Genomic DNA, 14,917 nt, shown 5'->3' with positions numbered 1-14,917 from the left:
TGTCTGTGGTCGCGAAAAGATAACTGCTGTGGAAATTACCCGGCGTCGGTGACAATGCAACCGGCTTGAGGCCTCGGCAATCGGCTGAACCGCCACGCGAACGAGACCTGCTCGATGGGGAAGCACGCTGCTGGATGCAGTCGATGGTCGCTCCCACTGTCGCGTAATCGCCGTAATGGATACGGCGTCGGCGCTTGGGGGTGAATGCTTGCGGTAGTTCAGCACGTATGGACGATTACGAACGAACACGTGCAAACTACGCTTTCGCTGCGGCGAAAAGCCGTGTAAAGCGCTGGGCCTCGCTCGTAGAACCCGTCTTGCGTCAAACGGCCGCCATCGTAAAAAAACACCCCTAGACGTGTGATCGCAGAACGAAGTACACGTCCAAAGATGTTCATTTTACACGAGACCTCGGGTGCAAACGAAATACACCGAGCCTCGCGTGTAAAACGAACACCATTTGGGGAGTCCGCCCTGGGACAACGGTTTACACGTCCAGGGGTGTACTTTTTCGCTGTGTGTGTAGGTTTTATCAGATCGAAGGCTAGACTGTGGTGTATTCTAGTACCCCATGGCTAGACGAAGGCTATAGCTACGGTCACATGATGTGGTCACGTTGGCATGGTAAGTGAGGAGAGTAAAGCGCGATCCAAACCAACGCTTCTTTTTGCGCCTGTAGGTCGTGCGGCTGCGGATGTGACGTATTTTCGTGACGTCGCGCCGCTTCTTCGCTCCTTCCGGGCGCGCACAAGAAAGTTGGTTGATTTCAACTTCTTTCTCAACGCGCACAAAAACGCGCGGCGACGTAGTAGGGCGCTCCTGTGTCCCCGCCAATCGGTGGAGGGCAAGCTAGATCCGGCTCCGCGTTTCTCGCCGTCTGGCTGCCCTCTCCTCCCCCCCCCCCCCCCCCCCCCTCCCCTTTTATTCTCTTCCAACATGACAACGCGATCTCTCTCTCTCTTTCTTTCTCTCGCCGTCTGGCCGGCCAGTCTGTCGCAGTTGCACTTTGCTTGTGCGCTCGTGCCTGCGTGCGCGCTCGCCCGAAGTTTCGCCCGTCCAAACCAAAGCGCACGGTTCTGACTCAGAAAGCGCGCCCGGAAACAGCAAAAACGCCACGAAATGCGTCACATCCGCAGCCGCACGACCTACAGGCGCAAAAAGAAGCGTTGGGAAGAGGCGAGGCGTCAAGGGAGCATGGCTTGTGGAGGCTACGTGGCCGACGTCATGCCGTCTCCTACCCTTCTGTCCTCCTTGCTGCGCCTGTTGCAGGGCTCAAGGGTACGTCATCAGTCGACGTGAACGTGACCCGCTGCTCTGGTGATCCGATACCCAGGAAGGAGGCCAGACGTGGCCTCGCTGTGCCGACCCAGACTTCGTACTCCCGCGACTCGTCTCGAGCGCGCTATTTCTCGGAGAGCTCACACCTGTGCCGACCATCTCAGGTCGCAATTCACAGGCCTCTGTTTGGATGATGCTAACCGAAACTTGAGGACTGCCATTCGTGCGTTGGAGGCGGAAGGTCGGCAGGTAGGACTGTCACAACAGGGATGCCACCGTGTCCTTTTTTCAAACGTAACAGAAGGCAAGACATGTGATCCAGGATGCTTCAGGTGGTCCACCCTATTCTCGAAAATTCCAAATGCAACTGCCTGCATGGTCTTCAACGAGGTCACCTACAACGAAAGTATGCATCGTCCTTTCATACAGCAGCGTGGGTAAAGTTTCATGTTCAAGGCAACGCCTACAGATACAGGAATACTAGTTCACTCCGCCGTGACGTCATATGATCAGTGTTGACAGGGGCGCCCTTATTGGACAGGGAAGTGATGATGTTTCGATGGAATTTATTTAGAGGCCGAAGTCTTTTCGCATCACTGGTCAGACGGACAGGACGTCAGGGAAGGGACCGCGGTCAATCCTTGATGGGACGTTTTTTGAACCCATTGAAGACTCCTCTTCGTCCGGAACCACTACCTTTAAGGCGAAGCGCCACGCCTGCGGGAAAGTAATTTCGGGATAAAAAACAAAAACAGACTCGAGTGGCCCTTGGAAGCAAATGGCGGTGCAGCATTCTAGCAGCACTGAAACGAGCGGCTAAAGTGAACTAAAGGAAAAGTAGCAAGCTCAGCAAGCGCTCACGGCTGCCGCACATTGTGTCGACTAGAGCCGCTAAATGAGCTGCGCTTAGAGTATCGGCGCTCCGTTCCTCGACAATGTTATCGGCACCGCCATTTCGGTGCTTGTGCAGAACAGACGCAACTACCGCTCGTCATGATTCAAATATGAGACTTCCTCAGCATTAGAGTCGGTGTTAGGAAGCTCATGTAATATTGCTTTGTTTTGTCGCAAACTGTTTAAACATTTGTGGAGGACAGAAAAGCGTTTCCCGCGATTTCAGATAAAGCTTCAAATAACTGGCAACCATGATTTTAATCCACAATATGGCCAAGTGCCGTTACCCTGAAGCGTAGCTTATTTAGTGGCACTAGTGTCGACGGCACAAAAAAAGTGTCACTAAAGCACGGGCTGTAGTAGCACATGCTTCGCATTTTATTTGTAGTGCTGTCGTAGGATTCCATCGTAACCTGCACAAAAGTTACAATCAATTTGTTTCAGGAACACAAACTTGTTCTTGCATTTTGTTGTACACACATTTTTGGCGCAAGGGTGCTTCGTGAATCTGGCCTCTGAACCGGAGCCAGTTTGTATTGCCAAACCGCCAAGTCAAACCTGCTTGCCGAAGGCCCTCGGAACGCTCGGATCCTCCAGCCCACGCTACTGCAGCGCCGCCCTGTACATTCGGGTACTTCCCACGCTCAGCTCTTCACGGCATTGTGTGGCACGCCTCGGCGCCTGATCTCATGCTTGCGCAAGCAGAGCATATGCGGTTACTCTCAATCTCACTACCCAGCCTCTAGTTCATTGTAGGGCGGCCTTGGAAGCGAATGGCGGCGGAGCACCCGCTCTCCTACAGCAGTTATCTCCAAGAAGCTTAAAATTTGACGCCTAGATGGCGACACTGATCCGAGTGGCCGAGAAACTGGTACGGCGGTATGACTCGTGGCACCATGTTCTGGCAGCTGGCTAGTCCCCTATGCCATGCCTGTGCACGCTGTACGTCCACCGTGTGCTCTGGCGCTGCCCAGTTTGCTCCGGCCCAGCACCCAGCCAGCTCATCTAGAGCACGGTGGAAATACATTTAGGTGATGACCGTCTGTCTCACGCGGCGACCAGATTATGTTCAGCGCACCGAGTGTGCTTCACTCGCATGGGGATAGATGGCGCCCAGGCATAGAGCAGCTTGTGAAGGCTTGTATAGAGGGCTTGTGAAGGAAGTTAAGCATGCTTTACTCGGTCCCTGTGTACTGTGTAGTGAAATGATGGATTTATGTTGGCGCACTGGCACCGATTGCCTTTTCCCCCGTGCGGTTCCCGATTTTTTTTAAACGAGAACATTCAGATGATGACTCATTGTGGAAAAATATTCGTATAAATATAAAACTTCCCTGCACAATCTACTGGGCTTTCAATAATTTAGAGTAATTTAGAGCAAACAGCTGGGTTGTGCTCGCATATTTTGTCCAACAACATGTTTGGTAACAGTTCCGTAAATTGTTTACACACATTGCGTGGCTTTATAGGAGGTTGAGTGATTTTTTCCACCCTGCTCCTGCTTTCTTATTGAAAAAATAAATTCTAATGATGTTACATAGTGGGGCCTGAATAATTCTTTGCATGCGCATAACGTTTATGGCATATTACAAATGGTTTACATATAATGTCAACTTGTACTGTGGAACATACAAACCTTGTGAGCAGAAAATATTTCTATTTACGAAGACACAGTGACAGAAATAGTGACACAGTATGATGACATACTGACACAGTGACTGAAAGCCAAACAGTAGTAGCGGTTATAGGACATAAATCACTTTTCATCTATACTCTCACAATACGGTGTCCACCCGTCCTACAGGTAAAGAGATACCTGACAAATATTTTTGCTTTAAAATGTACACAAAAGCTGAACTCACTGCATACTACCAAAGAACACCATCTCCTACATCCTGTGTTTCTCGCCCTGCTTTTAAACTAAGATGAGAGCAGCTTTGCTGATTTCTTTTCTTGGGCTTGTTTGTTCCTACTCATGGTAACATGCATAGTGTTGTGGCATTTGCATGCTGATGTAGTAGTGGAGCAACCGGGCAATTGTTTCTTCTTTGTGTTCAGCGCATGGAAATGTTATTGTGCATAAGTCAAGAACACTGTCGATTAATTGCGTCCCAGTAGACAGTCTGGTGGCTTTTATTTTAAAGAAGAACTGTTCCGGTCTCTTTAGTAGCTGGAAAAGGTTCTTGTTCGGGTGTATAAGGCCTCCTCTGTTCTTCACCTTTGTCAGGGCTGCTTTAGTAGAAGTGTTCTTTTCGATGCTGAAAGCTGATCGGCATACAGGGCAGCGTATATCTTTTTTCATTTTCCCTCTCAAAAACCCAGTTACATAATATAGTATGCAGTCTACAGCGTTGGTTCCTTTAGCCTTTTCTGCCCAGACATCTTCGGATTCCAGTCTTTGACAGAAATTAGACTGTCAAGTTTGGTGTTCACTTGGTCAACGAGATGAGGAGACAACGGGCTTTTATTGTACGTTCTGATCTGAACTCCGAGATGTGACACGTCAAGTAATGACCTCTCCCCTTCAGCTATACTCTACGGTTGCCGAACTTCGGAGGCTTCAGAATAGAGTAAATTTGCACAAGGTGGAAGAAATACCCCGAATCGCAGTAGGGAATGAAGCACGTCTTTCCCCTCCTTATAATATAACTTCTCCTTCGGGTTAAGGCTTACCTTCGTGCACGATGGTGGCCCCTGTGATCGACACAGCACCAAAGCAAAACACGAGGCCAGCCACTGGCCGCACACCACCACCACACCGCGAAAAAGGCGAGCACGCTACGCCCCCGACACAGTGGTCGCCGAGGAGAGACCAGTCATACCCACGGTGCTCACACCTCAGCGCCCTCTGCGGCGGCGCGAAATTAACTACTCCTGGTTCGAGGCTAGCTTTCAACACCATCTGGTCGCTCGCTTTCCGCGGGAAGAGCGGCCAGAGTCATCACCTAAATGTATATTTTCCACCCTGATCTAGAGCCACTAAACGAGCTATGCTTAGAGTATCGGCACTTCGTTCCCTGATCTGCTGGTGTATGCCACCATCTTGGTGCTAAGAGCAGAGCTGACACAACTGTTAATCGTTGCTATATAAAAATGCGACTTCCTCAGCTTTAGATACAGTGTTAGGAACGTCGGGTGGTATTGTTTTTCTCTGTCTCGATCTGTTTTATTATTTCTGAAGGACAGAAAAGTGTTTCCAGGGATTTCAGATAAAGCTTCAGATAGCTGGCAACCATGATATTAAGACACAATATGGCTGAAGTGTCGTTACTCTGAAGCCAGAGCCAGTATAAAGGGCTCTGTCTGAAGCGTAGCTCATTTATTGGCTCTAAGCTCATCTACTGGAGGCGGCCAAGCTGAGTAGTCTCTGATATGGGCTTCTGATTCGCGGTGCAGCAATTTTTACGTGCTTTTGTGCAGGACATTACGAAGTGACGGGAAAACCTTTGCAACTTGAATAGTTAATTTTTTTTTTTTAATTAAAGGGAAGATGGGGCACTTCTACATTTGAGAAAAAATGCTTGAATTGCGTTCATTTGGCCTTTAGGATAACAGATATCAAAATTATATTTCAATGCGACGCGCCGGAGAGCCAGAAGAGCAATTTCAAAATAGGGCTGAAGCCCCGCCTCCCTAGCCTTGGGCAGCCAAAAGAGCCGTCGATGACGTCACGGACAGCGACAGTCTTTCGCGTTTTTCTCGCGTTTAACAATACTTACGCAGCAAATGGTTTCGGTATTCGGGTTCATGGGGTAAAAATACACTAGAATTCACTTCTAACTCATTTTTTTTCAAGAAGCTCCGTAGCTTCCCTTTAAACAAATTTCGCGACATAAACATTCAGCAGGCCCTTTCTTTCAAGACCCAGGATGACGAGGACGTCTACTAGAAAGATAGCGGCGCTTAGCGATTGATTTGGCTGATCAATACGATAAAAACTGAGAACGACTGGATGTTACAGATTACTCTTTCAATGAGCAAAAGGTTAGGGGTGAAACTGGCTGGTGATGGTGTTCAACATATTTTAAGACAAAACCCCGAGACTGGAGAAAAAAACAAACAAATAACTTTGTTGTGTCGTCCTTCGTTTATTTTTATATCAGTTTCGAAGTTTTTTTAAAATACTGTTTTGCAGGAAGGCGCTGCTGTTAGTATGTTAAATTAAAGTGCCTACAGGGAACGGTATTTATTGAGATGCTGACTAAGTTAGGCTGAGTAAATCGTTCCGATAACTACACTCGATAGTTCTCTGTGCTATTGCGCATGATTACTGTAGGTGTGCAAAGCACCCACATATTTGTAAGGCCACAAAAATAAAGGAAACGGCACGAAGCATGGCACATGCCCCGAGAAGCACCCGCATAGCAACGTTCTGCTCGTGAGCAGAACGTTCCGAGCCGGTTGTCTCGGGCGTCCTCACTTTAATTACTGTGGAGCACTTTGTCCATCTTCCAGAATGCCATATTGCTATCAAAGCGTAGAAAGTATCTGTGTGTCTTCATCCCGATTCAGGCATGGTTTTTCTTGCAGTGAAAGAAGCGCGAGCTTGGCGGAAATTTTTTGTTTTCAAGTTATTTACCATTGAATCGGCCAAGGCCAGAACTGACGTTTCTCCCATCTGTCGGGGATCGCAAGATCGACCCCTCGCGATTTTGTCACTTCTCAAGCAATTGAACTAGGACTCTTCTCTGACACTTTAAAAATAGATTTTATTATGCTAAATGAAACAAAAAAGAAATCTTTTATTTTAAAATATGAAAACAAAATGTCTGACATTCTCCTATTTATAATTTCAAGAAAAGTTTGGAATTTCTTACATCAGGCCTATTTAAGATATTTTAATGACATTGATATCGCCAGAAAGCTCAAACGTAGCTATCATTATTTCATATAATTTCAATATTATATGTACAAATTAAAATCTGTTAAATTTCATTTCTTTATCAATACCAGGGTATAATTTGAATCTATCATGAAATAAAAATAAAATGCATATTTTGTGCATACAACCGGAAATAAAACTTTAATCTTGTTAAACGTGCGTTCAAAAAACGGCAAGCTTTGTTGCGTAGTAAAATCACTTTTAGTCCACATTGCGCACCATTTCGGGTAGTTTTAAGTTTATATATTACATATTCATTGTTTTTATACAATGTTATTATTGGACAAAATGATAATATTTCACTGATATTGTCTGTGAACTCTCCTATTTTGCCATTTTACCCGAACACCCCATTTCATGCTTCACCCATGTCTAGAATTCAGTATCTCTCTAATGTAATTTCTTACCCCGATATGTTTCTTGGGAAAAGTAAAACATCGGTAGCATTTGATGCTTTGTTTTGCTTCCTTCCGTGCTCTTCTTTTTTAGCATACAAGTGTATAATTTCCATAATAGTAGCACTTCAATGAATTTGTACCCTATAATCTTGTTTTTGATAGTAATGCTTATAGTAAATTGATGAATATGCACTGTATAGTCTTGTTTATGATAGTAAGGCCTATAGTGTCCGAGGGTGAAACTGTTCAGTGCCCTTATGTATTCAGGCGATGCTTTGGTTTCTATTTTTGTTTTCAGTGTTCCAATAAGAAAAGGCTTCTATGGCTGCTGTCGGACACTATTAGAAAGTAAAGTAATATTATTATTATTAATTTGAGGTAATTATTCATATTAATGCCACAATATTGTCCAGAATATCACCTATGTGAGGATGCTGCCACAACACACTAGTGATAACTTCTAAGTCTCAATCACAGTCATGCAAACAAAATACTATGGTATTTTCTGTTTATATTTTCTGACAGAACATAATCATGCATTGTTACTAGTAAAACACGAAGCAAGTAAAGAGATAGTTTATAAAAAAAATAAGTTTCAAGCTTATTTTTCAAAATATTTGTTAATTAAAAAAAAAAGTGTCCCCCCAAAATATTTAGTTATTTTCACAGCAAAACTAAACTATGCATCGCCAAACGTTTATTCTACACTCAAATGTAGTGCTAGCGGTTCTAACCAAATGCCAAAGTTTCAGTACTAAAAGTCATCTTATTCAAAAGTTAATGAAGTGATTTCTTTTTAAAAAATTTAAACGAGAAAATGGAATTTGTTTTCGCCTTTTTTTGGAAACTGGTGCCATAAAGCTCCATGTATTCGAGAGCTCTGTCGACCGGCATTTTCCTGTTAAAAATTTCAGAAAATCTTGTATAACTGCTAATTAAAGTTACGGTGCGTGCTGATTCGGTTCGAACCTTGGCATCAGGTTCGAATCGAATCGCAAGGTTCGCACCAAAGCGGTTCGAACCTTGGCATCAGGTTCGAACCGCTTTAAATCAAATTTTTTTTAAATCAAAGAAATTTGATCTAAAATAGAGTGAGTCGAGAGGCAAGCTGGTTTATGTTACACATTTTTAAAAACCAGATACGATGGATGTTCGTACATTTGTTGTCTCCATTTTTTTTTTTAAATGTGTAAAATAATTTTTTTTTTTCCCATTTTGACTAAAAGACGCCAGAATTTTAATTTTTTATTTGTTTTGCGGTAAGTTCTGCGTGGGGGGCAGAGATAAAGGCTTGGTGCCTGACAAGGCCCCTGCCCCCCCGTACAGTTCAGTAAAGCAGCTACACACACACACAAGCAGCTTCTCGTAAAAACATTATAATTGAGAACTTAAACCCACAAATATTTATTTACAGCCAAGGCACAGGGCATTAAAAAAATCCACTATGCTAAAAACAAGCTGGCATTACAGTTGTTGCCAACTTGGCTGGGCTTGTCGACGCACTGAAAGAGAAATGGCGAAATGAACAGGTCAATCTGCTCAGAGTCAAAGCAAGAACACAGCACTCCTTTACGGTACGACCAAGCAGCAAATCAAGATAACAATCACGAGTCATTACCACAAAGCTTCAAGACTGACACGCAATGTCTAGCCGTTTGGAACAACTTCTGCCTTGTTTTGAGTTACCTGGCACTGGGGGTTGTTACAGCCACACTGGCATGAGTCCGACGTAGTCTTGTTGGTTCAGTTGAGGAAAGTTCTGCGGGTCAAAAGGAAGAGAAAAAAGTCTGCACTCTTGCTTGCTACGTCAGATATCGATAGCTTCAGCACAAAATAAAGTAGAACTTCTCCACAGTAAAGACGGTCATTGTCTTTAGTAAGAACATAGTGAATCAATATTGAAGCATGCCTGTATTACTGGTATACCTTGCCACACTGTTATATCAATTTTTTCTTTAAGAAAAGGTTTAGCTTAAAGAGCCCCTCCCCTCCCCTTCTCCGCTCTTCCTCCTAAATCTGCCCCCGATCCTATGTACGTATATACTGTGTTGCTCCTTTTTAAGCCACTTAACAGTTGTCTTTTGTCCCCTTCCATTATTTCATGGACTCGAGAATTTGCAGATTTCTTCGATAAATTGCAGAAGGATAGTGGTTCCGACATGGCAACGTCCGGCCTCCCCAAAGGGACCGCGAAAAAGAAGCTGGCAGTGGGGAATGATTCTCTACTTCATGTGACTACCTCGCTAGAATGTCGTCCGGATCTTCGGACGATGTAACCGGCGTCCACCGGCCTACTGGTAGCAGCAGTTTCTTTTTTTCTTTTTTTCCCCCCACTTTTCTGGTTCTATTATTTTTTTAGGTTTGTGGTTCTGTCGTGTTCCCCCTTCGGCAAGACTAAGTGGATTAGCCATTGCCAAGAAATACCCAATTGTTTTTCTTTTAAGTTTCGAGAAAAGCATGACTATCCGTCTGGCAAGAAAAATGGGCAGTTGCCATAAAATACCGGGGATGTGCCCACCCCACTTTCACTGAAAACTCGACTAATCTAGACATGGGCGCTTGTTTGGTAAAATCGGGCGCTTAACATAGAATTTGTAGGATTCCCAAGTTTAGAACGCGTTAAAAGTGGGCGCTTGAACAAAGGGGGAACTTCCGCGGTATTTTACAGTAAACGAGAAAAGAAATCTGAGCCTCAAAATGCTCTTTCTGCGAAACTCGGCCCGTTCAAACGAAAACTGGTATCTGTTGCATGCTTTATGAATGTGACATGTTTGTCCAGAACATTACAGCCAGGTTCCAAAATTTACTCCATCTCACTCTAGGCTAGATATAGTAAGTTTCAGCTCAAGAAGGTAGGGCGAGGGAAAGGAAGGTTGGGGAGGAGGAAGCAAACGGAACGCTGGAGAGGAGAGGGGGAAATCTCCTCTCTCGAGTGTACTGTCTGCTTCTTCCTCTCTGGCCTTCCTTGAGTTTCTTTCTTGAGTTGCAACATACTATAGAGCGTTTGCACCTTGGCACTCAGCAACCTATACTTGCATCCAGCGTCGCTCTGTCTGTGTTATTGCGCGGTATGACCCAATGGGAATACAGTGATGGAAGTGCCATTTGACCTTTTGGAGCAGGCCTTGTAGCAGGCAAAATGTTGTTTTGGAGCAGGTAGTGGCCCTTTTGGAGCAGGGTCCGGCATATGTTGGCATATTACTTGAAAATGAAATAATGCTGCATTGCTATATAGAGCCCATCTCTATTATTGGAACACAGCACCTGTCGTTTTTTTTTTTTAAGACAGGATATATCAAATTCAACAAAGTAAACACAAAAAAACATTTTTTAAAAATAAAGTTTATCTGCTCGTCAGATAAAAAAATACAATTAAATATGTCACTGAGTTCTGATGGTACAGGATATTTAGTTTTATCAGCCTGCACTTCTTTTAAGGTATCTGCAGCAGCATCTAACGACCCTCACTGTTGTGGAATGTTTTAGTCCAGATTAGAGTTGTCTTTCGGGCAGCAGCTTCATATATTGCAGTATCTGATATTCGCTTCAAAAATTCCGATTAATTTTCGATGTGCTGGCGAAGTCACGATCGGATCATGGCGAGCTAACCCGTTGAGTGCGCTCCTTGGCATGCACCGACGCGCTCCAGAGAAGCGACACCCGCGGAGCAGACACCGCAGTCGCGCGAGTCGCGCAGTGCTTTGTGCTCCGAAAAGGACGGTAAGGCTTTACCAGCACTACATCCAGAGTTTGGTGCAACTCAACTATACTTCATTTCAGCTTCGGTGCGAGCGCAGCCGAAGCTGCAAGTGCGCGCATGAAGCCCGCAACGGTGCCCACACTGCACGAGCCCACGCGCGAGTCAGGAATGCACAGAGCATTGCGCTCGCGCTAGCTTTGAATTCGCTGGTAGCAAGCGCACGGGAACAGGGCGGGCCAACATTGAAAACATCCACAAGCTCGGCCTTTTTTTTAAATTTTAAATAGGCTGCTCAGTGGGATGGTTCTTCGCTTAGCCTCTGCGGCTTTGGTCTCAGATGTTGCTGACGTTGTTCCTTTCAATGATGATGATGATAATGCGCCCTCGCCGTTTCGGTTTGCGTAACAGTTGCGGCGCGGAAAATACCGCGGTACCGGCACGCGCTCTGATAAGATTTCAATTTTTATTTTTTTATTGCTACATCTCATCTCGGCGCAGGCATGGCGCAATTCTTCGGTAAAATGACAATTTGGCGCTACATGTAGCAGGATTGCGTCCTTGGCACAATTTGGCGCAGCACTTCCATCACTGGGAATAACTTCCCGAGCAAGTTTTGGAACGCAGCCTACTCATTAGTCGAGCTAAGAAAATATGTGGCTGCGAGGACGAGGTTCCTAACTAAACAAGGCCGACTGTGCTCTTACGAGACGCCCGAGAGCATGACGCTACTGCGTGCTCCAGGCAGTGAAGCAACGGCCACTCTGGGGTCGGAGGTCACTCACGTGTCCTCGAGGGCAGCGAAAGAGGCAGCCACGGCCGAATCCTGCAGTCGCCCTGGCCGGGGTCCGCAGGTCACGGCCACCACCGCCTGGGAAGTGGTCTTCAGCAGCGCCTCGGGCAGGGCACCCGCAGGGATGCAGATGCCGTCTGCTCCCCATTGGAGAAGAAGAACTCGAGAGATTTGCAAGATGCGTTCGGGTCTTTATCTTAATAAAAAGTAATCGAAATTTCGTTTGACATAAAAATGCACATCGAAATGGGCTGGTCCATGAAATCAAAAATTCTTCTATATGAAACCAGGAAGCCAACAAAACACTGTACATCACTACAGTGGCGTACACAAGGGGGGGCCGAAGGCGCCGCGGCCCCCCCCCGAAACTTTCGAGCGGGGGTGGGGAGTGGGCAAGGTCACTGACTCTCGGTTCATCAACATCAATGCGGTGTTCTCTTTTTTTTTTTTTTAACAGCGGAGCAAAGATTGTGGAGAAGTAAAAATAAGAAATAAGAAAGGAAGGGAATGTAATATGTCATTTATGACATAGTACAAATAATAAAAAAATGTGGTTTTAACGTCTTTCGTGTAATCTGAGTGAGGAATAATTAATTAACGAATTTATTCCCATCTCCAATCAAGATTCAACGCTTTATGAAAGTCATGGATTGTGTGATATAACAAAAATATGTAGGACCAAAGGTTCTACAAACCACAGCACTACGATTATGGACTTAATATTTAACGCTTTGCTGAATTTTCACGCCTGTGAAACGATACAACACAACCTTTAGTAAGAAGAAAAAACGACAAAAACATCAAACATTTATTAAGAACGGTCCTGCTTGTGGGGACCCCACAGATCGCGACAAACGTAACCAAGGGCTGCGGGTTGCGCGATTGGGCGTGTAAGTCGCGGCCTCCGCAATTTGCTTTTTGTGTATGTGTGTTGCTTTTCCGTTTTCTTCTGTTCCAATATAGTTTTATATAACGGTCGTCGCGAAGTAGCCGGCACTGCGGGATTCACGCACGCACGCACACACACACATTGTATATATATATATATGTACATATATATATATATATATATATGTATATATATATATATATACATATACATGTATGTACTATAATCGGCCGCATATCTCATTTGTTAAATATATTGTGAGGTAGGCTGCACTGCTAGCGTTACTCAGGAAAGAAAATATATTCGTTTACTTCTACTTTTACTGCTTCGCGAGTGCCACAATTGCGCGGAGTCGCCGGGGCTGGTTTGTCGTCGCCACGGAGCGGCCCCCTTGTTCCCCTTCCTAATTGTTCCTCGAGAACCCCCGCTCTGGGTGCGTACCATGCGCTGTGCCCCGCTCGAGCGCAGCGGGGCCCCTCGATATTTTGTAACCTTTTTTTTTATTTTGAGAAGAAGCGTCGGTACTGCTGTTGCACCCCGACGAGGTTTTTTTCCTGGAAGCGGTGTCCGGCTGACGGTCGACAGTTAGGGCGAAGGTTTTTGGGAGTTTTCGGGGGTATGTGTACATGTACTTTCTTAATTGGATTTTGTATTATATATGTTTGTTTTGAACCACGGTGGCTCCCATTGGTCTAAAAAGAGAGATATCTGATTGGCTCCTTGGGTGGCGGGAAAACTCTTAACAAAGTGAATATAGGCGCCTAGAGGCGCGGGATTTGCGGTTCAAGGTTCGAGTACGGAAGTTGTCATCGGCAGTTTGAGAACCGCGCGAGATAGGGGCGCGAGTGGTTGACCTGCTGCCTCAGGACGGGAGCCAAGTGCAATATGTGAGTGTACAAACCATTTTTCAACGTTCCTTTGTTGCGTCGTGTGACTCCGTTGACTTTCTTTTGTGAACGGACTTCGAAAACCTTAAAAATCGACCCCAACGAACAAATCACGTGAGATTTTTGTTGGTTCGATCAGGATAAGATGGGAAGTAATTTATGGTGGAGCAGTTTTCCAGTGTTTATCGTCAATCCATCAAAGTGTTCCGCGTTCCTACTCATGCATCATTGCTTTATCAGCCCCGATGACTGGCGGCTTCGTGCATTGGAGTCGTGCTTTATATAATATTTGTTTTTATGATTCTTTTTTTCTGCTAACTCTGGTGCCTTCTGTTGACGTGACTTGTAAATCAAAAAAGTAAAGTGCAAATGCCTCCCTGGTGAGGAAATTCCGGGGCACCATTTTTATGTATCATAATCATCCCAAAACCAATATGACAACTTTAATTTAATTATTTAATTGAACAATGCATAGTTCTTAAAAAAATCAAGATGCTTTTATTTCCTCTTGGACTTTCTCTTTTTATCTTATCCCTCTTTACCCATTTACCCCCTTTACTCCATTTACCCCCTTATCTCGTCCCCCGTTGGTCCGGCCCCCTCCGAAATGAAATCCTGCGTACGCCACTGCATCACTATACAGTACTGTAAGTACATTCTTTTTGACAACTCGAATGGACGATAAATTAAACAGACTCTGCCACTCTGGTAAAGCTTTAAAAAACAAGGAAAAGTATAATGCCGTCTCTTCTTTTTTTTTTTACCGTAATTAGTTCATATTTTAGGAATTGTGAATCTTTCTGTATGCCACAGGTCTCTTTTTCTTACTTCAAATTTAAAACTGTAGGATTCCGAGTTCTTCCATAAGCATATTTAAACAAGTGGAGGTCCAAGCCATGCCACCTGGGACAAAGCTAAAACAACCGCACCACCTCGATGCACTCTTTGTCCGTGCACGAATACTGAAAAAGCCGACAAAGCGGAACGACATGCTGCCCAATACCGCACACTGCTCCGCCCCAAATTCACACCTTCCGGCGCAAGAGAGGAGCCCGCTTGTGAGGTGTGGGATCTTTTCGAACTGGCCCACGAATACAATTTTCTTTTTTGGCATACAGTTGTGCAAGCATCGTACAGACAAAACAGTGCTTTAAAGGTTACCTATCATCGCCCTACGAGGAGGAAAGCAACCTCCCGAA

The 14,917-nt window shown here is 45.1% G+C and overlaps 1 protein-coding gene across 3 annotated transcripts in view; it reads right to left on the bottom strand.

The window, feature by feature from the left end:
• Positions 1-1,970: 1,970 nt before the first annotated feature.
• The window catches only part of LOC8052295, a 96,927-nt gene continuing 83,980 nt past the window's right edge, over positions 1,971-14,917 (bottom strand). Inside the window, exons 27-29 of one of the 3 annotated variants that reach the window (XM_042287515.1) lie at positions 11,935-12,079; positions 9,139-9,211; positions 1,971-1,995 (exon numbers count right to left, since the gene is read on the bottom strand). In XM_042287515.1, the coding sequence (XP_042143449.1) occupies positions 9,196-9,211; positions 11,935-12,079 (161 nt within the window). In that variant the 3' untranslated portion in view covers positions 1,971-1,995; positions 9,139-9,195. Of the gene's footprint in view, positions 1,996-8,806; positions 8,955-9,138; positions 9,212-11,934; positions 12,080-14,917 lie in introns of those variants that run through there. The other 2 variants (XM_042287513.1, XM_042287519.1) reach the window with 2 other exon arrangements.

This window comes from Ixodes scapularis, unplaced genomic scaffold (assembly GCF_016920785.2).
Source record: "Ixodes scapularis isolate PalLabHiFi unplaced genomic scaffold, ASM1692078v2 PGA_scaffold10__122_contigs__length_95168666, whole genome shotgun sequence".
Classification (NCBI taxonomy): Eukaryota; Metazoa; Arthropoda; class Arachnida; order Ixodida; family Ixodidae; genus Ixodes; species Ixodes scapularis.
Note: the sequence above shows the minus strand (reverse complement) of the source record. Positions and strands in the feature narration are given on the sequence as shown.